General features: G+C 36.7%; 1 protein-coding gene across 1 annotated transcript in view; it reads right to left on the reverse strand.

Annotated features, from left to right (window-relative positions):
• The window catches only part of LOC149549272 (acyl carrier protein 2, mitochondrial-like), a 34,468-nt gene extending 13,233 nt beyond the window's left edge, over positions 1-21,235 (reverse strand). Inside the window, exon 1 of the mRNA XM_089792683.1 lies at positions 20,935-21,235. Within this exon, the coding sequence (XP_089648809.1) occupies positions 20,935-21,141 (207 nt within the window). The 5' untranslated portion in view covers positions 21,142-21,235. The remainder of the gene's footprint in view (positions 1-20,934) is intronic.
• Between the last annotated feature and the right edge of the window lie 3,579 nt (positions 21,236-24,814).

Here is a 24,814-nt window from a genome sequence, read left to right on the forward strand (position 1 = left end):
TATCTCTTTCATTGTGAATATATTACTAAGTACAAAGCCCTTATTAGATTTTTAAAAAATGTTAGCTGTCACAAGTATTCTTATTATTATCATGCAAAAATAAGAAGCAATAGTTCTTCAAAAAAACACTATACAGTGATTTGACTCCAGTAATGATCTATTTATTAATGATTACTAAGAATTCAAAGACAGAGACCTTGACTACAATGCTTTGCAACAAGCAATGAATTCCAAAATTACAAACAAACCAAAGGTTGTAGCTGTATTGAGCACTTCTGACGAGGATTATAGTATGTATCTTGTTTATGCAATCCACCAAGGTTACAACTCCTCATAGATGCAATGAATAAGAGGTGGGGCTGGGATCATATTCTGGGTAAAAGGCAGAATAGATAACCCTCAGCACTTGACTTTAAGTGAAACAAATTCAATTATTCTTGCAGCTTAGGCTACTGCCCCTGATACCAACAAGTTAAAGAAATGAACTGAGATTTATGATTTCTCAACAAACAAAAATTACAGACAAGTTAAATTATTAAAATAGGGAGAAATATAACAAATTAATACATAAGCTGCATAAATTTGGATAGTTCTGTGTCATCATGAAACAGCAGACCTGAATATTAGTTCCCATTAATACAAAGCTTTTTTTTTTTGCAAATGCTTTTCATAGTTGAAATTCTCAATGATCTGACATTACCACAATCAACATTCTCAAGGATCTGACATCAGCAGGATCTTTTGATCGTTACCCAAGTGTTCATATCATTCCAAAAGACAGTTACACAAAATATAACCTCTTTCATCAAGTTTTCCAGTAATTCTGGCAAACCCAGACCATTCCAGGCAAGACTCTCACCATGGTCCGAGTCTAGTCCCTAGGTGCACCTTGAGTAAACACACAGGCTTCCCATTATAATGCAGTTCCTAAAAGAAAAATCAAAAAAATACATCTTTCAAAAGCACACTTTTTTAAGGATTTGAAGATTCGGTTAAATGCAATGTTCAAAAAAAGTGGCATGGATCATAAGACCCATGGCCTTGATTTCATGTCCCTCCCTTTGGCCAACCCTAACATGATCATTTTAGATCCTGAAAGAGTGATTACCAACATTAAATTAATAAAATAAAAAGTTAAATCAAAATATATATAATAAATATAAAATAAATTTTAAAACAAAAAAATTAATAGACCTATCAACATATTTGTTCATTTTGGATCATCCTTCTATTATTTCACACTTGCTCTTTGAGTACATGCAATCGTGCATTAAAAAACAAAATTTGTTGCTTTGAGCCTCTAAGGTCAGAACACAAGCCCTTTCCATTTATTTAATCCATTCCATACTCAATTGCAAATAATTAAATTGGTTTGGATCAATGTTTCCCAAGTCAGCATGGAATATTTTCAGTGATCTATTATCCAAACTGCCTAAGTACTCATTGCCTTTGGTTATTGGCATGCAACCTTGAGAGGGTTCATGCCATATCAACAGCAAACAACATCGTTTTTACCCCCATTCAGCAGTCTAAGTGCATTGGCAAGCCATCAATATTAAGTCCTAACAATCAAACCCTAAGCATATTTGTACCACGTCCTCCTTAATTCTGCAAGATCAGTCAAGTGAAGACACCAGTTCCAATAAACCAATTATGCCACTGAGTCGCCTCCCTAGGAATTCAACTTGGTTATCCACCACACCTATGTCAAATACCTTCAAAAAACAAATTTAGAGAAGCTAGGTCACACAACCCTCAAAAATCATCCATCATGCAACTCAAATCACAATTCCCAAGTATGGATTGGACATACCAATCTTTTACTAATTGCAAGGAGATATGTTCCATGTTGTGCTGGGATCTTAAACCTATTTGTAAGTTGATATGAATAACTATACTAATTAACTGTAACGGCTCTGTGTAATGCTTTGTTCAACCTGAAGTTTGTTTCAACAGTGGTATAGAGGATAATTGTAATGCTTTGCGATCTGGTTTGTAATCATTGGTTGAAATTACATTTCTCAGTTATGTAAATGGGTATATCAGTAAATCATTAGATCTGTAGCTTTCTGGGGTATGTTGCTTCCTCTTTAATTCTCGGCTGGACACATGAATTAAAAATCAAAGAGAGATTATTGATCAAGGTCAACCATATTGCTAACAGAGCCATCATCAAGCTAGCCCATGGATAAAAGATCCGACTGCATGCAGTGGACCCAGAGGCATCTAAGGGCTCTAGAAAGCGAGAATAAGAGATTGGAGTATGTTCAGCCAAAGATCAGCATGCAAATGGGGGTAAAGATTTTTAAAAAGACAGCAACAAGGAGACGAGCTTGGTGCCTTCATCCAAAAGCATAAGCAGATGAGCCAACTTCTCACCACATCATACAACAAATGAATGCCACTCTAAATACTACCAAACCGACACAAAATGTCACAGGTGAAGGGAGTAACGCAAATGGCCCAACCAATCAGAACAGGGCTTAGTAAGATCAGCAATTAGACCTCTCCAATCAACCTTTTTACCCAGAAAAGTGGCTACCAGAATTAAAAGAGCAGAATCCAGCAAAATATGATGTCGCTTGCATGGATGGGTACATGGGTCTCCATCCAAACATTAGAAACCAAATCACATTTACAAATTATTGCAATTTCAGATCTAGAAGTGGACCAAGAGTGGATAGAAGTCCTATACAACAGCCCCATCGAGATTTGCAGCTCGAGTTAAGCAGGTTGACCCTTTCTTCTGTTGATGGTCAAGGAAAAGTACTCCATCAGCTTGGGAGAACAATTTGAATACATACCTTCCACTCAACCCTATGTTAGAATAGGAAGCCATCAAATTTTCAATCCTCCATTTCAAGGCTATAGCCCATGAGTGGTGGCATCATGGTATGATCACCCAAGTACTTGATCTTATTGTCACCTATGCTGAATTTACATAGACATATGGACAGAATCGAGGGGATGGATCTAGAAATATATTTCAAGGAATTGACCTAGTTGAGATAGCATTGCCCAATTGTTGATTACAAAGGGAAATTCCAACAAGTATTAGTTATTGTATAGGTATTAGAGAGAAAAGACTCACTGTCTTATTTGTAAAGGGACTAATTAAGCCACTCAAGAGTGATGCAGGAGCATCCAGAGGTATAAGGGCAATCCTGTGTCACCCAAAAAAATGTACTTAGACTTTGTTTCTGTTTCATGTCTTTTCATTTTTGGATACCCATTTGGGTCAAATAAAGGTTCCAACTCTCACAGTTCAACTATCAGTGTGCTAGAAAATCCCGAAAAAATAGGAGCATGCAATTTGGCCATCATTTTGGTGACCTAGAAGGTGTGAATTGGCCAGATGAATGTAATTGTGATTTAGAGCATTCCAGAAAAAGAATCAGGTCAAAAGGCCCCACAGTTTGAAAGTTATTGCAATTTTTCGGGTTTTGGAGACCTCCTAAGAATGCTTCAAAGTCAAGTTAGGGGCATTAAATGACCTCAAAAAGGGCCGAAAAATGGGGGACGAGCAAAGCTTGTCCATAGAGCTATAGAGCGCTTTGAGAGCTTTCCGAAAATGTAAACAGTTCGTCAATTGGAGCTACGGTTCAAAAGTTATGCCTCCCGGAAGTTCGGTTACCGTTTCTGGATTCTTCTAGATTTGCACCGACTTCTAACGCAGCTTTTGGAACCATCTAATTGGTCGGTGGATGCCTACTAGCACTTTCTAGAATGTACTCCTAGTCCTTAACCCTCCGGGGTCTATTTAAGGAGATTTCTGGTATTGTAAAAGGCAGTTCGGAGTGGAGTTTGAGAGGAGGTACCGAAAGGAGAAATTATCTCCAAATTTATGCTATTGTAAGCCCTTAGAGCATGCTTTGAAGTTTATTTTCCTGTACTGTTTGTACTAGCTTATTTTCTCAGTTAATATCATTTCCCCTTTTTTGTTGTCTCCATTCTGTTCTTGGGTCGTGTCCCCATCAAGTGTTATCAGAGCCCGGTTTTCCTGAGTGTGTAGACAGAGCGCCGACTGTGAGGCAGTTTGCAGCAGGACTGTGTGGTTGTGGGTTCAAGTTAGAAGATGCCTCCACGAAGAGAGCGTGGCAGAAGGGCCAGAGCTATTAATCCTGAGGAGGTTAGAGCCCTCCAAAGGCAGGTACAAGCAATGCAAGAGGAGCTCCGTAGAGGAGCAAATGTTGCCACTGGTGACGACAGTGAGGATGACAATGAAGAAGAAGTTATGGGACCAGAAGGGGAATTTGACGGAGAAGTTTTGAATCATGCAGAGTAAAGGCTTTTTAGGGCCATTACTAAGTTTGGGAAAAGACCCACAATTGAAGTGGGTGTATTTTCAGAAAATCTGAAACCAAATGAGTTGATCGATTGGATCAATGAACTGGAAGAATACTTTGAGTATGAGGATATCAGGGACCCAGATAGGGTTAAGTTTGCAAAGGCCAAACTGAAAGACCATGCCAAAATCTGGTGGCAAGAGGTTCAATTGGAAAGAAACAGAAGAGGAAAGGAGAAGATCACAAGATGGGATCGCATGGTGGACAAATTGAAGAATCAGTTCATTCCTGTGGACTGCAAGCTTGATTTGTTTAAGAAGAAGCATGAGTTAAAGCAAGCAGGAAGATCAGTCCAAGAATATACAGAGGAATTTTACCGACTCTTGATTAGAGCGGGGCATGCAGAAGCAAATAAGGAGAAGGTTGCTCGTTATATCAGTGGGTTGCGACCAAGCATCCAGGAAGAATTGAGTCTGGTAAGAATGACTAGCGTTGAAGAGGCATACCAGTTTGCCCTACGAGTTGAAGAGAAGTTGAATAAAAGGTTTGAAGGAAGACAAAGAGGACGCGGTCAAGGAGGAAGGGGAAGCGGTAGGTCATCTGGAGGCTGCAATGAAACCCAAAAGAAAAATGACGATGAGGGTACTAGCAGGAACTAGAGGAATGAGGGTTTCAACCGCTCCCATGACCAAGACTTTGGAAATCAGAGAGGAAGGGGTAGAGGACGTGGACAAGGAAGAGGAGGCTTCTGTGGTACCTGTTTCCATTGCAATGAAGAAGGTCATCGTGCCTTTGAATGTCCCCAACGACAAGGAAGGACAGATAGGAGAGCTGAGGGCCAAGCTAGGGTTGCTCATGTGGATGAGGATGCACAATCATCACATTCAGAGGATGCAGAAAGAGGAGAGACCTTGGTAAATGAAAGAGTCCTACTAAGTGGTGAGATTGAACCAGGACAATGGAGGAGTTTGTTCTGTACCAAATGCAAGTCTGAGGATAAATGTTGTGACGTGATCATTGATGGTGGTAGCACTAATAACTTGGTATCAGAAGAGATGGTCTCTAAGCTGAAGCTCAAGAGGGAGAAACATCCCCAGCCCTATCGGATTGCTTGGGTAAAAGATGATCATAAGGTCCTGGTAAGTGAACAATGTTTAGTAAAATTCAAAATTGGAAGTTACCATGATGAAGTTCTCTGTGATGTTATTTCGATGGATGTTTGCCATCTATTGTTGGGTAGACCATGGCAGTTTGATAGACATGCAGTGCATGATGGACATGCAAACACATACTCTCTAACAAAGGATGTGTTGTGAGGTTTTCACACATCGCCCCAAAATCTTGGGGACCCTCTTTTTAATCGCCTTTAGGGCCAGTGGAGAAGGTTAGATGTATTTTTCACCCGGTTTCAACTTGATTTTCCAGAGCTATTAGTTCTATCCTTAGGCCGAATAAGTTCAAAATTGATTTCAACTTGGCAGGATAAGATTGTGAATTTTGTACTTAGACGATTTCTTTTGAAAATTTGGATTTAATTGTAAATTTGAATGATTTTCAAATAAGGAAATTTTTCGTTAGACTTAGGTCCTTGGAAAATCTTATTTTTTTTGGTGAAATAGAATTTAATTTTGTAAGATGAAGTTAAATTGCAAAATCGATTTTTACTCTAGAGGCAATTTTATTTTTTGTCATAAAATTTTAATTATTTAGCAATATCGATTTAGAGGAAAATTGCAAAAATTGGCTTTAATAGATTAAATTTGCCTTGAAAGCTTTTGGTATTTAATGAAATTGGTAAATTAATATTAAGAAATGGCTTTTGGTTAGCCAAAATTCAACTTCAAGGATGTATTAATTAGCAAACCCTCATTAAATAGAAATTTTTAGCATCTCCAAGGCACCATTCAATTTCGTTTTGCAATTTGTGGTTAATTAGTAAATTAAAAGTGCAGTTTTCATTTTAGAAAATTAAAATTTTGGCAAAGTATTTAAAGTGGGCCACTAACTTAGCTTTAATTTTGGTTTTTTTTCCTCTATAGGACCAAGTCGGCCAGCCTGGGAGGAAGGTGAAAGCTGCTATAAAGGGAGTCCCCTCCCATTTCATTTTCATCAATTCATTTGCTCCTCATGCTTGGGCGAATTTGAAGCAAGGGCAGATTTCCAAACTTGGGCGAAATTGGTGGAAGGCAGTTTTTTGGCGATTTTTGGGCAATTTCTCCATTGCCATTGTTGGGCGATTTGTCTAAGGGCCAGATTTTTTGCGTTTTTGGGGATTTTTGCTCCACTTTGTAGGCTGCGATTTGTGCCCTAAGTGGCAGATTTTACAGATTTTGCTCCTTCTTTGCTTGGCCGAATTTTGTGGGGGCCAAAATTTGTGGAAGACAAAATTCTGATTTTCTAGAGGGGCTGCAATTTTTTATATCAGATTTGGGCAATTTTGTTGGGAGAAGAGATACATATGAAAGTTTGATTTTTGCATAGAAGGCAAGTGTTGGATAAGCTTAGAGGCTTTGTTTTCTAATTTGCAAAGGGATTTGTAATTCTTTGATGTCATATCCTGGGTTCCGAAAAGTTGCTGTAAGATTATTAGTTAAGGTGAAAGTCATCATCTAGAGTTGCAAGGAGTGCTTAAGCTGACATCCATTCTTTCGCTCTTTTCTAAGAATTGCACTACTTGGTTCTTCTTGCCTTTTGGTCCACCACTCTACCATCCCGTAATAGGGCGACGAGCATAGAGGATGATAGTGCAAGTAAGAATCCCAAGCGGGCAAACGCTAAGAAAGACAAAGAGGATATAACGCCCAAAACTTCCTTCTTCTCGAAAATGAAGAAAATAACCGATACTAATATCGCTACAGTGGACATGATACGGATGAGGGACAGACTAAAGGAAGGACAATCCCCCTTGGCAAAGAGGATATACAAGAGCGGAATTGTACATGCAGCAGCTTTTCCTCCTACTTTGCCTTGTCCGAAATTGATTATGGAGTGTGCATCCAGATTTGATCTAGAGAGTAAATCCATCATTTTTGGCGAAGGGAAGAGAGTGTTGGCCAACATTGGCGAACAAGCAATTGAAGAGACATTTAATATTCCCCAGAGCAAGGGCATGACAGTTGTAATGGTGGATCAGGCGGCCAAATCATTTCAAGGTAACCAAGAGGCCTACTTCTCACATCTAAAGCGGAATTGGATACACGAAGGAAGGAAAGGAGTTAACAAATCAACAAGGCTTACAGTGGCAGATTTCAAGCCGGAATATGGCGATCTCATTGTTCTTCTCAGCCGGATCATGGGCCTAGCTCAAGCTATACAATTCGAAAACTGGATGTACTTCTTCATTGATGAAATTGAAAAGGGAAAAGGAAAATTTGATTGGGCTAGGATCATAAGTGAAAATTTAGAGTTGCAACTTAGAACGGTTCAAAACCAAAGGCAATTCTACATGGGATCCTATCTGTTTTACTTAATTGCTAGATTGTATGAGAGTCCGGGACTTAGGGCCTTAGGAGAGATTGGTAATGGGCCGGGGCAATATTTGGTGCATGAATGCTATCCGCAGCTTCATTTGCACAATAACAAGGATTACAAGATGTTTTGCGATGCATTCGCCATGAAGACAGTAAGGGTATTACAAGGGGCGCCTGCTAAGAGACTTTCATCGGAAGCAGAAGCAAGGATTAAGAAGTTTGGGAGTTGGTTCATCCAATTCCCGCAATTCACATACATTAGAGTGGCAGGAAGTACAGTTTGTCCCAAGAGGCTTCCAAGATACCCGCCCGACAAGGTAGTTTTGATGGAATTGGCTAGGCAGCTTGAGCACTATGATAGAGTAATGAGGAATGAGGAGAAAACAGGCGTTTCCTTCTCAATTATAATTGGCAATGATAGTTGCTCAAATCGGGCCACCTTTGAGGCTGCGGAAAAGGAATTGGAGTGGTATCATCTAGGATGGTACAGAGCAAGGCAAGGATTCGACCCTGTTGGCCTTATCAAGGCATCTCATGAAAGCGAATTTAAGCATGTTCCCACTATAGAGGACTTTTGGGCCAATGCAAAGGATGATTTTCACGTGAGAAAGCTAGCTTTCTCGAGATTGTCGGTGAACATGATGAGAGATATCAGATGGAGAGGCCTTGATATTCCCGATCAATTGGAGGATGATCGTAGTGTGTTGAGAGAAGACTATGAGACAGTAGTTGGAACAGAGTTGAATCCAGTGGATTGGGACGATCATCAGGATCCTTCCTTGGAGGCAGTCACAAGGACAGTAGATTTGCATACCGAGTCGTGGTATAATGCCAAGTTGAGAAAGCTACAAAGACAAAAGGTTCTCCTTACTTATGAGATGATGAAACCGAAGGAAGGTCTAGTAGAATCAATCGGACAGAAGGGTGAAGGAAGTGGCCGGCAATCGGAGGCAATTAGAAATAGCAAGAAGAGGGCTTTGGAGGTAGAGAAAAGCCAAGAACGTTCGGAACCTCCAGCCAAGAGACAGCGGGCAGCGCCGTCAAGGGAGAGTATAACTAAGGCTAGAAGCCAAGAGGTCAATTCGAGTGATAAAGGGGCCGCAGTGGAGGTGAGCTCTGATTCGGAATCAAGTGGCTACAGTGAAAGTACGGAGTACTCCCCTCTCTCGGAGAACCAGCAAGGAAATATGGCAGAAACTAGTAGAGAAGAAGATGGGCCGATTGATATTGAAGAAATAAGTCAGGCGTCTAAGGCCGTTGGTGATGCTTTGTTGGTCGAACCGAATCCGGATTTGGGGAGATGCACTGCACCACTATGGTTAAGGCAAATGCTTATGCCGAGAGGCGAGGTGGTAATGGCTCACGCAGTTGATGATATCCAAGGACTAATAGAAAAGGATGATAGCGAGAACCAAAAACAGATGGCAAATACGGTGGCAAGGGTAATCAGAGGCCACAGTGATGGTCACCGAAGGGTTTAGATTGCTATACCAACAGTCAATAAGGCAGCGGATGAGATTGCAGCCCAGGAGTACGAAATAGTAGAACATAATTTGGGAAGAAATACAGATGATATGGAATGTGAGGAGGTTCAGGAAGGCATAGCATCAATCAGAGAAAGATTGAGGAAGGCAAACGAAAGGATAGTAAAGTTGGAGGCCGAAAACAAATATTGGAGAGATTGCCAGCCAATCCAACAGTTGCATCAGGCAGCCCTTCCTCAAGACAGCGGGAGCAATTCAGAAGAGGTATCAGCTCAGTTACATGAAGTAAGGGGTTGGATCTATGATACAATCCAAGATGGGCGAAATTTCTTGCCCTCCTTCATCTCAACATTCCAGTCATTGGTGACTGTTAGAAACAAATTCGGATTATTTGAAGAGAAATGGAAGAATTTTCTTCCCATCAAGGATTTGGTTATTCCTAGGCTGCAGGCGTTCATTAGGCTACCGGAGGCATATTTGGAAAGAGCCCGATTGGTTGATGAGAGAGGATTGAGCATAGTTGAATCTTGGTATGTCGCATTGACTACCAGATTCGGAACACTTGAAGAAATTCATGATGAGATTGCACAACACGGCCCAAGCGTCGACACTTCCATTTCGACCATGATGAGCGACGTTGGGGTGGCGCTTGATTTTGAGGGTATTAGAGAGGAGGATGTCAGTGAGACAGGATTTGGATCGAGATTGGATGAGTTAGGAAAGGCTGCCGTCAAAAGGAAACATCTGAACACCCTTTCCTCACTCAATGCTTTTATTGGGTTTGCAAAGGAATATGAGAAGGATCACGAAAGGATACTACAAGCAGCAAACAGCGTGGCAAAGTCAGCAGAACTCCGAGCGAAGCACACACCTTGTCCTCCTATGGAAGAAGTTAACGAAAGGCTAGCTAAGTTCATTGCCTTAGCTAAAAGAACAAAAGAAAAAGGAAGAATTATATTAGAAGATCATCTTATGTAAGCCCAAGTGGCAACTTTCTCTTTCTTCTAGAATAGGACAAGTGTTTGTTTCTGATTGGCCACCATTTTGGTGCCTTCTCATTGGTTGCCACTTTTGCACTTTTTTCATTGGTCCATTGATGAGGTGGCATCTTCTCATTGGCCGATGGGGTGGCAACCCTAATTAGGGTTTTGGGATCCAATCTGGATCGTCGATCTTGTTTTGATCTCTACCGTCCATTGTATTTTGGACCTCTATATAAGGCCATTGGCTCTCATTTGTAAAAGGGGTTGGAGAAATTGTTGCGAAAATAATACCAAAGTGCTCTCTTTTTCATTGCATGTTGACTAAGAACATTGGGTGTTATTGCATGTTTTCTACTTCCACATAGTTAAATTTTCTTTTCAAGTTGAAGCAGTTTCATTTCAAATTGTTAGAGTAAGAGTAAAATAAAATGGATAGTTGCATGGTAGCTTTGGTAGATGTTTGATAGGGGTCAACACTAGGCCACTAGCATCCTAGCGGCTAGTTGGGAGGCTTTGTGTGGTGATCTAGTTTACTTTCCTTTGAAGCGTTGCATCTATGGAGGTAGGGCCGCTGGTTAGCCTTCATTAGATTCGATCCCCGTCCATCTGCTAACCTTCCATTCTTAGGAGTAGGAGTAGTTGAGCAGCCAAATTTCATGCTTAGAAGAGGTTAGTTAGAGAAGTAAACCAAAACATCGGCATTCTCACCTTCCATCGCCATTCACCCTACATTGCCATCATCGCGCCATCAACATCATCTAGCATTCACACCGAACCACCATCTCCATTTTCTCACCAAGATCCAAATTTTTCTCAAACAAGAAAACGTAAGGCCGCCTACGTGATTACCAGCAAATCACATTGATAAAACTGAGCGAATATCCAACGGTGTAAGGAACATTGGAGTTATACTCATGTCCCATGAGAGATAACTTTTCAAGAGATGAATTGTGTATTTGATATTCTGTATCAAGCATCCAATTACTAATATGTTATGTAGTGACACAAAACTCGCATCAACAGGATGGAGTTCACCACAAATTGAAGCCCATGAAAAAGGAAGGTGAAAAGGTATGTAGCAGTGCTAGGATTTGCCTTGTTGATGAAAGGAAGTTTTTAGATGGCATGAAACACCAACATATGTGCTATGCTTTGATTCCTAGGAAAGATAAAGAAGGTAGTAGTGAAATACCACTTGAAGTTTCAGATTTACTAGGGGAGTTTGGAGATATTATCTCTGATAATGTTCCAGATGGATTGCCACCAATAAGGCAAATCAGTCATCAGATAGATCTGATTCCAAGAGCTAGTTTGCCTAACAAGGCTGCTCACAGGATGACTCCTACTGAAACAGAGGAGCTAAATAGACAAGTTCAGGAGCTGTTGAGGAAGGGCTTGATTCGAGAGAGCCTGAGTCCATGTGCAATACCTGCAGTACTTGCACCAAAGAAGGATGGAGAGTGGAGGATGTGTACAAATTCTCGAACTATAAATAGGATCACCATCAAGTACCGGTTTCCTTTGCCAAAGATGGATGATATTATGGACTGCTTGAGTGGAGCTCAGTACTTCACAAAGATAGATCTGAAGAGTGGTTATCACCAGATACGGATTTGAGAAGGAGATGAGTGGAAATCAGCCTTCAAGACCAAGGAGGGTCTTTATGAGTGGTTAGTCATGCCCTTTGGATTGACGAACGCCCCAAGCACCTTCATGCGGCTCATGAATGAGGTACTTAAGAAGTTCTTGGGAAAATTTGTTATTGTCTATTTGGATGATATTTTAATTTTCAGCAAGACTTTGGAAGAACATTTATTGCATATTCGTAGTGTCCTTGAAAGGCTAAGGGAAGAGAAACTGTTAATTAATCTGAAGAAATGTAACTTTGCAAAAAGGGAGTTAGTCTATTTGGGGTTTGTTATATCACCTGAAGGTCTCAAAATGGATCCGGAGAAGGTAAAAGCCATCTTGGAATGGCCTACTCCAAGGTCTGCTACTAAGGTAAGATCATTTCATGGTCTGGTTAGTTTTTACAGGAAGTTTATTAAGAATTTCAGTGGCATATGTGCACCCCTAACTGATACAATAAGAGGGGATAGAAAAGAGTTCAAATGGACTGCAGCAGCTGCGAAAAGTTTTGATTTGCTGAAGAAGAAGGTGACAAAATAGCCTGTGTTGGCACTTCTAGATTTTAGAAAGGTTTTCCAGGTGGATTGTGATGCTAGTGGCAGCGCTATTGGGGCTGTATTAAGCCAAGAAGGTAAGCCTATTGCATATTTTAGTGAAAAATTGAATGATGCAAAGAAGAAGTATTCTATTTATGATCAAGAGTTCTATGCAATAGTTCAGGCCTTAAAGAAATGGAGGCATTATTTATTGCCAAAGGAATTTGTTTTGTATACTGATCATCAGGCATTACAGTACCTAAATAGCCAAGGTAAATTGAATCAGAGGCATACGAAGTGGGTAGAGTTCTTGCAGAGCTATACATTTGTGTTGAAGCATAGAAGTGGAAAATCTAACAGGGTTGTAGATGCACTAAGTAGGAGACAGTTGTTGCTTACAGTAATGCAGGTTGAAGTAGTTGGGTTTGATGAACTCAAGAATTTGTACCCCGAGGATCCTGATTTTGCTGAAGCATGGAAAGCTTGTAAAAAACCTGTTGCTGTAGATAGAACCAAGTGATTAGACTATTTGATTCAGGATGGCATGTTGTTCAAAGGTAGTCAATTGTGCATTCCAAGGAGTTCCATGAGGGAGAATTTGATTAAGGAGAAACACAGTGGAGGGATAGCACGACATTTTGGTCGAGATAAGACCATTGCCATTCTTAGAGAACATTATTTTTGGCCTCAAATTTCACAGGATGTGAAGAAGTTTGTACAGAGTTGTCAGGTTTGTCAAGTTGCCAAGGGGTTTAGTCAGAATACTGGCCTATACCAGCCATTGCCTGTTCCATCAAGGCCATGGGAGGACATAAGTATGGATTTTGTTCTTGGATTGCCAAGGACACAAAGGGGTAATGACTCAGTATTCGTGGTGGTTGATAGGTTCTCCAAAATGGCACATTTCATTCCATGCCACAAAACTCATGATGCTGTCCATATTGCAAACTTGTTTTTCAAAGAGGTGGTAAGACTACATGGTCTTCCAAGGAGCATAGTTTCTGATAGAGATACTAAATTTGTGGGGTATTTCTGGAGGACATTGTGGAAAAAGTTGAGAACAGACTTGAAATTCAGTTCCATGCATCACCCACAAACTGATGGCCAAACAGAAGTGGTAAACAGAAGTCTGGGCAATTTGCTGAGATGTTTAGTTGGGGATAAGCCCAAGGGATGGGATTTGAGTCTACCACAAGCAGAGTTTGCTTACAATAACTCTATAAATAGGAGCACTGGAAAATCACCATTCCAAATTGTATATGGGAATAGCCCAAGGACTGCACCAAAATTGAGGAAGATAGAGCAAGGGGAGAGGACAAGTGCTGAAGCGGAAGAATTTGCTGAACATATCAAGCATCTACATGAGGACGTTCAGGCACACATTACCAAGATGAATCAAGAGTATAAAGCTAGGGCTGATCAAAGGAAAAGACATAAGGAATTCCAAGTAGGGGATCTAGTCATGGTGCACTTACGAAAAGAAAGATTTCCAGCCGGTACTTACAACATATTGAAAATGAAGAAATTTGGCCCCTGCAAAATTTTGAAGAAACATGACTCAGGAAATGCATATGAAGTGGAGCTGCCAGATGGTATTCACATTTCTCCTATTTTCAACATTGCAGATTTAACAGAGTATCATGATGATGGTGCAGATGAGGAGCTGGTGTTAGAGCCATGTCCAATTCCTGCTTCTAAGAAGGAGGAGATAGAAGACATTCTAGATCATCGTGTGGGTAGAAGTACCAGAAATAGGCAATATGAAGAGTATTTGGTGAAGTGGAAAGGAGGACCGATCGAGGACTCAATTTGGATTTCAGCAGCTGAGGTTTCCCATTTGGGATTTCCTCTACTATTCATAAAGTGACAGGGTCACTTTTCAATCTACCCTGGGTGTCTAATGCAGGAGCATCCAAAGGTATAAGGGCAATACTGTGTCACCCAAAAAATGTACTTAGACTTAGTTTTTGTTTCATGTCTTTTCATTTTTGGATACCCATTTGGGTCAAATAAAGGTTCCAACTCTCACAGTTCAACTATCAGTGTGCTAGAAAATCTCGAAAAAATAGGAGCATGCAATTTGGCCATCATTTTGGTGACCTAGAAGGTGTGAATTGGCCAGATGAATGTAATTGTGATTTAGAGCATTCCAGAAAAAGAATCAGGTCAAAAGGCCCCACGGTTTGAAAGTTATTGCAGTTTTTCGGGTTTTGGAGACCTCCTAAGAATGCTTCAAAGTCAGGTTAGGGGCATTAAATGACCTTGAAAAGGACCGAAAAATGGGGGACGAGCAAAGCTCGTCCATAGGGCTATAAAGTGCTTCGAGAGCTTTCCGAAAATGTAAACGGTTCGTCAATCGGAGCTACGGTTCAAAAGTTATGCCTCCCAGAAGTTCGGTTACCGTTTCTGGATTCTTCTAGATTTGCACCGACTTCTAACGCAGCTTCTAGAACCTTCTATTTGGTCGGTGGATGCCTACTAGCACTTTCTAGAATGTACTCCTAGTCCTTAACCCTCCGGGGTCTATTTAAGGAGATTTCTGGCATTGTAAAAGGCAGTTCGGAGTGGAGTTTAAGAGGAGGTACCGAAAGGAGAAATTATCTCCAAATTTATGCTATTGTAAGCCCTTAGGGCATGCTTTGAAGTTTATTTTCCTGTACTGTTTGTCCTAGCTTATTTTCTCAGTTAATATCATTTCCCTTTTTCTGTTGTCTCCATTCTGTTCTTGGGTCGTGTCCCCATCAAAGAGTTTGATCAAAGCTTTTCACCTGATGCCCCTACAAGATGTTGTCAAGAGCTTTAAATTTGGAAAATTTGGTGACTAAAAACAAGTTCTACACTTAGGGTGCACCAACGTGACATCATGAGAAACCATTTAACAAGGTTTTTCCCTCAACCTAAGATACGACTGCATAAGATTTTCCTTGAAGAGAACCTTGTGGGTCAAGTCACAAGTGGTTGGAAAAGACACCCTTGTGCTACATAGAGGTGATGTCCAATGAGGATGCAAATGTAGAACTTGAGCCTAAGGACGTAGTCAATAAGGTGGCACATGAAGGCAAGGGCATAGAAAAGTCATTGAGAGGCGCATTTGCTACACTTTTAAGAGCACTATGTATAATACTTTTTGAGTCAAAGGAGAGCCTTCTAGGGACACAGTGAGTGCTAGAATTGATGGGTAGTGGGGCCACTCACAACTTCATCAATGAAGGTTTGGTGATTCCTATGGGATTAAAAACAAAAGATTTCAGGGATTCAATGATGCAATGGCTGATGGGTTTACTATTCCATGCAACAAAAGGATTTGGCATCTTGAGATGGCCCTAGGTAGACTTAAAGTTCAAGATTATTTTCATGCGGTTGGCATTGGTGAAACAGATTTGCTTTTGGATGTGCAATGGTTGAATTCACTTGCCGAATTTGAACAAAACCATTAGTCTATGGAATTCGGATTCAAATTTGAAGGAATGTTGTTCCTCGAGCCCTATCTAATGGAGCTCCCAAGATTGATCAAACAAATAGAATGAAGAAGGAATTTTATAGAGGAAAAATGGCTTGGGCGGTAGAGTGTTTAATTTCTATAGGTTTTGCCAAAGATGTCAAAACATGTCAAAGGAAATTTGGTTTAATGGCAAAGTCCATGTTTCAGGCACCTAAGTGGTGTTGAGTTTAGATCTTATCCAATTTCAGGCACCTAAGTGGTGTTGAGTTCAAATCTTATCCAATACAAAAAAAGGATGGGAAATCTTATCATATTGTTATCCAATACATCTTGTATGAGCATAGCAAGGTGTTCAACACTATTCCTTTAGAGTAGCCATTAGATAGAAGTTTCCATCATGTGATTCAATTGGAGGACGGAGCTTAATCGGCCATTACTATACCTTATCATCATCATAGGAGGCACAAATGACAATTGAGAAGAAATTGTATATAAGACACATGCAACCTAACTCTAACACATTTGCTTCTTTTGTGGTATTGGTCAAGAAGGATGGTACATTATTATCTAATATGATTGTAGGTTTCATAAACAACCTTATCTTGGCTTGTTCTTGACTGGGGATCATATCCCTACCTATAGTTTGCTCTTTGTTTCACTGTAGATTGTGCATATAGCACACTAAGTATAAGGTGATACAAGGGACATTATAAGTGGTACTAGAGCATTGATCCTACTAGCCTGTAGGTTAAAGATTAATCAATGTATGCATTCTAGTCTATGTTACCGAATTCGCATGTCTGACCCACAAACTAGATTCAATTCCGGACTGGGTCTTAATTCACGAACTGGTACATCCTGGTTTCGCACATAATCTCAATTTGACCCTGTGGGTCTATTTGGATCTGCAGACCGCAGATCAAAGCAAACCCACAAGGTCAAATCTAGACCCTGCGCGAACCTGGCACAAACCAATCGAGAATCCCCTCAGACCCCAAGAAATGCAATGTGGATCGGCACGGACCCATGGGGCAAAACAAGAGATGTGTGTCCAAAAATTGGAAAACCATTTTTTTATTGTTTTTTTTGCTCTAACATTAATGAACTATAAGTATATTTTGAATTTTCATTTCTTAATTCAATGTGATGATTTTCTTTTGAATCATAATGATGATGTTTATCTTTGTCATTTGGCATTGATCAATGATCAAGCATCATAGATTCATACTATAAAATGAGTTGGTTTTACAGTTATTTATTGTTTTGAATATACACACACACACACACAAATCCTTACAAATCATAATGGGGAAATAAATTAACGAATCCACGAATTAGATCCTCGACAATGAATCCATCCCTGTATCTAAATCGACAACTTAGAAATTTCTAGTCAATGAGGAAGGATCTATTAATTCAGTCCAAATATATAACAATGATTATCAAATCCAGTTACAATCTTCCACAATAGGCTTATCTCATCTTATTCTCGAGTGAGGATTATATCTCTAACCATAGTTTGCAAACTCTATGAGTACTCTCCGAGTGGTCGAGTACTCTGTATTTCTTTTGTTCCACAAGGTTTTACAAGTTAAACTCTTGCGCATTTATAGGCACAAGAAAAGCATGGACGGAATCACCGATGCAAGTAAAACACTGGTTTCACATGATTTTTTAGCTATAAAACCCAGCATTTTCTCTTTTGAAATGTCAAATTTGTAATTGGATTTTGCAAAACAAAAAATTATATTTTGTAAGAAATTCTAGTGTTAAATCTCTTTAACTTGCAAATTTTTTCCCCAAGTTTTTGTTGAGTTTTTACTAAGTCAACAATGTTGGGCTTGCCAAGTAGTCTCTGAGTTTAAATCTGCAAACTATGTCTCTAACTATATTTTTCTCTTTGTTCCATTCTTGATTTGTAGATTTTGGGCAAAGTATACGGTGATGCAAGGAGGGGCAATACATTTAGGGTAAGGATAGCATCTTTCGGTAGTTAATAGACTCACTACACATGGATGATACTAATATCTTCAAAATACATTGCTCCACAAGGGGCTGATTTGTTTTTGGGAGGTATTTAAATTTTAGACTACATGGGCTAACAAGAAATATTGCAAATGATAGGAACAGAAAATTAATTTTGTTTTGATAAGAGATTTTTTAATTTAATGTTATAAAGTTGAACCCAAACACTAGTTATCGCCCTCAAACAAATGAACAAACAAAATTTTGAACAAATGGATAGATGGGTATTTGAGGAAAAATGTTGCGGGACAGCAAACATGGTTTAGGTGGCTCCACCTTGGAGTATATTGCTACAATTCCATTCATCGTATCTCTATAGGTATGACTCCTTTGAGGCATTATATGGTTATGATGCATAGCCATTCATGGATTTAATCCTTTCAGAAAGAAGAGTTCCTAGAGCTAGAGATTTAGTGCAGTAAAGTCTAGACATTTGAATACACTCAAAGAGAACCTCTAATGAGCCAAAAACCAACAAAACACGTTCCTTGATCACCACCATTTGGAGATGAGTTTTGAAGTAGAAGACATCGCTATCTTCAGACTGTAGCCACATAAAAAGAGTCTTAAACCACAATTTATGGACTTTACAATATAATACAAAGGATTAGTGAGGTTGATTGTGAGCTGAAGCTTCTGGAAAAAAAACAATATTTACATGCTTTTAAAATGTCATGCCTTTTGAGGGCTCTCGAACAACAGATGACACCTTCTTCAAAGATACCACCACTTGATGATGAAGGGAAATTGATTTTAGGGCCCAAATGGAAAATCTACCACTCAAGGACGCTGCATGTGAAGGACTGGAGATTTTGACCACCAAAATCTGAAATTGCCAACCTTGACACAATATTTTGGATCTTCAAAAAGTGTTTATTAACACTAAATAAAATAAAATAATTTTTTAATCAATTTGCATATCAAAAAACAAATAAAACAGAAATCAAATCTGAGCACAAAAAATGGGACACATGGACCCTATAGTATAAAAGGTATATCTATCAACCTATTCATTCATTTTGTATCGCCCAGCTAGCATTTTACATTTGCTCTGAGTTCATGCAATCACACATTCAAGGACTAAATCCCTTGTTTGCAGCATCCAAGGCTACGATGCAAACTGTTTCCTGTTATTTAATCCATTCCTCACTGAGTTAGAAAGACTAAAAGTTATTTGGTTCAGGGCTTCGGATATTTGCATGGTATATTGTGAGGAATCTATTGTTTCTAGACTGCCTAGAACTCATCGCCCTTGGTTATTATTGTACCAACTTGAGAGGTTTCACACCACATCAGCAGTAGATGATGTTCTTAATTTATTTGTGCCCCACTGATGGGACATCAACAGCAAATTCTAATGCTTCAACCCTGAGCCAGTTTCTATCACACCAGATTCAAAGATCAGATATACCAGTTGCACCACTGAGTCACCCTCCTATAGATTATACCTGTCTATCTACCAGCCCTGTGTCAATTAACTACCACAATAAATTTGCAGTAGCCACACCATGTGACATCAACAACAATTTAGCACGCAGCTAAAGTTCGTGATTCCCAAATATGGATTGGACTTACCAGTCTCTGATATTGATTTAAATTACATTTCTCAGTTATGCAAGTTGCAAACTGTTATGACTGTAGCTTCTGTGTTCGTTTCATTTCAGCTGAGCACATGAATTAAACATCAGGGAGGTAAAAATTGTTGATCTACATGCTTTTAAATACCACATAACACCGCAGTTAAAGACATTAATTTGAGCTCAGCGCTAGAGGCTTTACCCATTGACATTGTCTCACAACAGGCAAAATTCCCTGGGGGCTGTCACCACCGGAGCCCACTTAGATTTTCAAATATAATACAAGAATTATGTTTTTCTCTAAACCAGTTCAAAAAGCAATTTTACTTGAAATAACCAAAAAAGTACTTGTTTTTATTCTTTATCTAAAACTTTCAGAGTTTTATTTCCTTAACTTTTTCTTGATTAAACACTTAATAATTTCATTTCATTTAATTTCTTCGTTTGCCAATCCAATCCAATTTTAAAAGAATATGGCTCCAATAAAAAACTATTTTGATTGATTTTTTACAGATTATCATATATGTTCTCAATTCTATGTCTGCTCTTTTAGTCATACATACAGTGCATTAAATATAGTCCTGCATACAGTGCATCTTTAACAAATTATCAACAATGTTCTCAATTATATATCTTTTTTTAGCCATACAACACGCACGCCACACACACACACAGATAATTTAAAAATTGAAACTGAATTATCAATTTACTGTGCTCTCAGCTCTATACTAAATTTTAGTAAATAAATACACAATGCCCCTTATTATTATATATATTGTGAAATTACGTGTGTTCAATAAAGCTGTGTATATTTCAATTAACTTGAAAAATAAACACAGCAATGATAGAAAATATGAAAAGCAAGCTAAGGACACATATAGAATACACTCTATGGTTATAGCCGTGAAAAAGGAAAATTATAACCACACAAATAATCTATAAATAGTAAATTGGTCTAAATCGATTAACCTCCACATGAATAAAGATAATGGAGCTATTTGAAGCATAATCCACGCTAGAGACTGCAAAGAGGCCTGGAGTGTTAACATGACACCAGTAGGTCAATGGTAAAGCGCAACCTGTTATTAATGCGAGCCCCGCGCAGGTATATCAAATAATCACAATGCACTTAAACTCGAAGTAGCCGTGAGAGGATACTGAGATTTCCCCATCACTTTGTTCAGCCCTAGGGGTCCACTATGAATGGGTACATTCAATCCTGACCATCTTCAGAAATACTTGGAAATGAATGTAATCAGGCATGCCCAGACAATTAAGCAATCAAGCATACAAGGGGAAATGAATGCATTCAAGCATACCCAGACATTCAAAGTGAAATGAATGCATCTTCACAAATCTTTGGAAATGACTGCATCAAAGCATATCAAGCATATTCAGACGAACTTCACCAAAAGTCCAGAGAATCTGTTAAGTTGAATGATCAACACGCACATTACAATTGCCTAGTAAAGATCACCAGTGAGAAGAAGAAATATATTTACCTTGGAAGGTTCAACCTTTTGAGATTGCTTGAACACAGATATAACTCTGTCTGTGACTTGGGACTTGTCCAAATATGTGCCCTTGGCCTCCGCAGACATGTGCCTGGCGTTACTCCAGTGCTGGAAGCTCCCTATCAATGGGGTTTGCACCCTCATATACTTCAATATCGAATTCCTTACACAGATCATCCCAGACAAGGCACTCATTTTTCCAGAAATAACAAGGTTTTCCCTGCAGAAACGCACTGTATTTCCGTCAATATATATGACCGGTATTGTACTTCTGTATTTCAGGTTTTAGGTTTGGAAGTGTGCCCTATATAGCCTAATGCTATGGTCGCATGGATGACATAGGTGCTGGAAAATTTTTACAAACATTTTTGGAAAAAAAAAATTAAGAGTGTTTGCTGGGCTTATAATTTTTAGGAAATTAAAGATTTATTTTTTTTAATTGCTTGTTGAATTGTATTTATTTGGCATTATTTAATGACAAAATTTGCAGATGTATAATTTAGCCATTGATTTTCTAATGGAAAATTTGGCATTTGGTCAAAAAAGTTGTCACTTAGCTAAAAAAAGTTGTCAATTTGGTTGGAAAATTGTAACTCATTCTCATTATTTATTTACCAGTTTTCTCTAACTTCACTTTTAATTCTTGTTTTGATATTTATTAGTTATATCCACTTTTAACTATTGTTCAGAAATTGATTTTTTGAAGGAAAATTTGGCATTTGACCTAAAAAATTGTCACTTAGTTTTAAAAGTTGTCAATTTGGCCGAAAAAAGTGTAAATCATTCCCGTTATTTATTTACTAGTTTTCTCTAACTCCACTTTTAACTCTTGTTTTGATATTTTAGTCGATAGGCTATTTGTGATAACTTTGTTCTCGAAAATTAAATTTTTTGATGGAAAATTTGCAAGAGTTTGACTGGAAAATTGAAAATCCTTCCTGTTAATTATTTACGAGCCAGTTTTTATCTCCCTCCAATTTTAACTCTTGTTTTGATATTTATTAGTTATTTTCTCAACTTTTAACTATTGTTTTTCTTTTAGGCAAAAGCCTATAACGTAACGGTAACTTGCAAGCCTCTCATGTGGGAGGTTTTGGGTTCAAATCTACTTTTGTTTAACATATAATAATAATTAATTTCAACAAATAATAATAATTAATCTAGGCTTCAATCGTTTACCGATCCAAAAAAAAAAAAAATACTATTATTTTTCTTTTTCTATTTATTAGTTGTGATCTTCACATTAGCTCATGTTGTGATCTATTCAGTTAACTCTTGATTTTTAAAATTGATTTAGATTTTAGTTTTTAAATTATTTTAATTTATTTTTTATATAAGTTTAATTTTTCTTCAAATATTATTTTTTAGCTTCTATAATTTATTTAGTCAATTAGACTCTTTTTTTTGTATTTTTCTTATTAATTTTTCATAATAGAGTTTTTGATGAGTTTTTTAAATGATTATTATTTTCACATTTGATAAATTTTATTTAAATGAATAATATTTATTAATCTGTTTAAAAGATTTTAGTAAATACTATGTTATTTAAATTAAAAATTATTAATAATCTAATTTGTTCATATAAGATTATAATTTAAATATCCACTTTTAATTTTATTTTCTTTTCTTATTCATTTTAAAAATAATTACTTGTGATCTCCACATTAGATTATGTTGTGATCTCTATTTATTAAACTTTTGATTTTTTAAATTGGTTTAGATTTTAGTTTTTAAATTGTGTTAAATTATTTTTAATATAAGTTTAGTTTTTTCTTTAAATATTATTTTTTCATTTATATAATTTATTTAGTTAATAGAATATTTGTTAGATGTTGGTATTTTTCATATTATTTTTTAGTATTTCTTTTATTAATTTTTCGTAATAAATTTTTTGATAGTTTTTTTTAAATAATTTTTTTTTAATATTTGATCAATTGAATTTAATTGTAAAATATTAAAATTAATGAACACATTTCTTAAGCAATATTCATATTTTCTAAATATTGTAAATTTTATATCTATTTTTTAGTCTTCAACTTTTTTATTTTTGTATTTTGATTTTTAAAAAACTTATATCTACATTATTTAATTTTCATTCTACATTTTTCTCTTAAATCTCAAATGATTTTTTTTTCATATTTAATAAATTGAATTTAATTGTAAAATATTGAAATTAATGAACACGTTTCTTAAGCAATATTCAAATTTCTTAAATATTATAAATTTTATATCTATTTTTTAGTCTTCAACTTTTTTATTTTTGTATTTTCATTTTTAAAAAACGTATATTTACATTATTTAATGTTCATTTTACATTTTTCTCTTAAATCTCATATCTTATCGGCGCACTCGTTACATGTACAAAAGAATGCGACTGCTAGTTATTAGTTGTTATATCCACTTTTAACTATTATTTTTATTTCTTTGTTTATTTTTAAAAAATTTACTTTGATCTTCACATTAGCTCATGTTGTGATCTTTATTTATTTAACTTTTGATTTTAAAATTGATTTAGATTTTAGTTTTTTATTTATTTTTATATTAGTCTATTTTTTTCTTTAAATATTTTTTTTTAGTTTCTATAATTTATTTAATCAATAGAATATATATTTGTTAAAGACATTGCTATTTTTTCATATTATTTTTTTGTATTTCTCTTATTAATTTTTCATAATAGATTTTTTGATAGGGTTTTGTTAAATGATTTTTTTTTTCATATTTGATAATTTGAATTTAAATAAATAACATTTATTATTCTATTTAAAAGATTTTAGTAAATATTATGTTATTTAAGGCAAAAGCCTACAACGCAACGGTAACTTGTGAGCCTCTCATGTGGGAGGTCTTGGATTTGAATCTACCTTCGCTTAACATATAATAATAATTAACCAACAAATAATAATAATCTAGGCTTTGGTCGTTTATATATATATATATATATATATATATATATATATATATATATATTTTTTTTTTTTTTTTTTTTTTTTTTTTTTGATTAGGTTTTGGTTTTAAATTATTTTAATTTTTTTATATTAGTTTAGTTTTTCTTTAAATATCATTTTTTAGTTTCTATAACTTATTTAATCAATCTAGAATATTTGTTAGAGACATCATTATTTTTTATTTTTTTTGTATTTCTCTTATTAATTTTTCATAATAAATTTTTTGATAGAATTTTTTAAGATGATTTTTTCGTATTTGATAAATTGAATTTAAATAAATAATAGTTATTAATCTATTTAAAATATTTTAGTAAATATTATGTTATTTAAATTGAAAATTATTGATAATTTAATTTGTTCACATAAGATTATATTTTAAAAAATAAATTTATTGTCGAGCACCTATCAGCTTATCGTTGCAAGCACAAAAGCATGTAACTGCTAGTTTAAATTGTGTTTCATGGAGGACCTTCAAGAATTATTTACATAGAGTAGGATATGTAGTGTCTGCCCCTAGTTTACATTTTGTTATCATTATTGAACTCTTTTAGGCCAATTTTATGCTTGATAATTAGTAGCATTATTTTTGAGATTATCATATATTATTTCATATTCAATTGATTTTATGATGAGACTACTTGGTACTCTATACTTCATGTATGCATGATAATTATTACAATGATTTCAGTTATTGATGATGATTAGTTAGTTGGATTATCATATGTGTTTTCTTATGGATACTTACCCCATACTACATGTGTATGGTGTGTGTGTATATTTTCTTTATGTATGACGTTTCTAATGTGGTTAAGGAAGGGAGTCGTAGTCACCTGCTAGTTGGGATCTACACGATGCATCACTTCCTGCCATTGTCTGTTTAGCTTAATATATATGTGTTTGTACATGTGTGAATTTTATGCATA

This window comes from Cupressus sempervirens, chromosome 7 (assembly GCF_028749045.1).
Source record: "Cupressus sempervirens isolate cs-2001-9-10 chromosome 7, ASM2874904v1, whole genome shotgun sequence".
In the NCBI taxonomy this organism is placed as follows: Eukaryota; Viridiplantae; Streptophyta; class Pinopsida; order Cupressales; family Cupressaceae; genus Cupressus; species Cupressus sempervirens.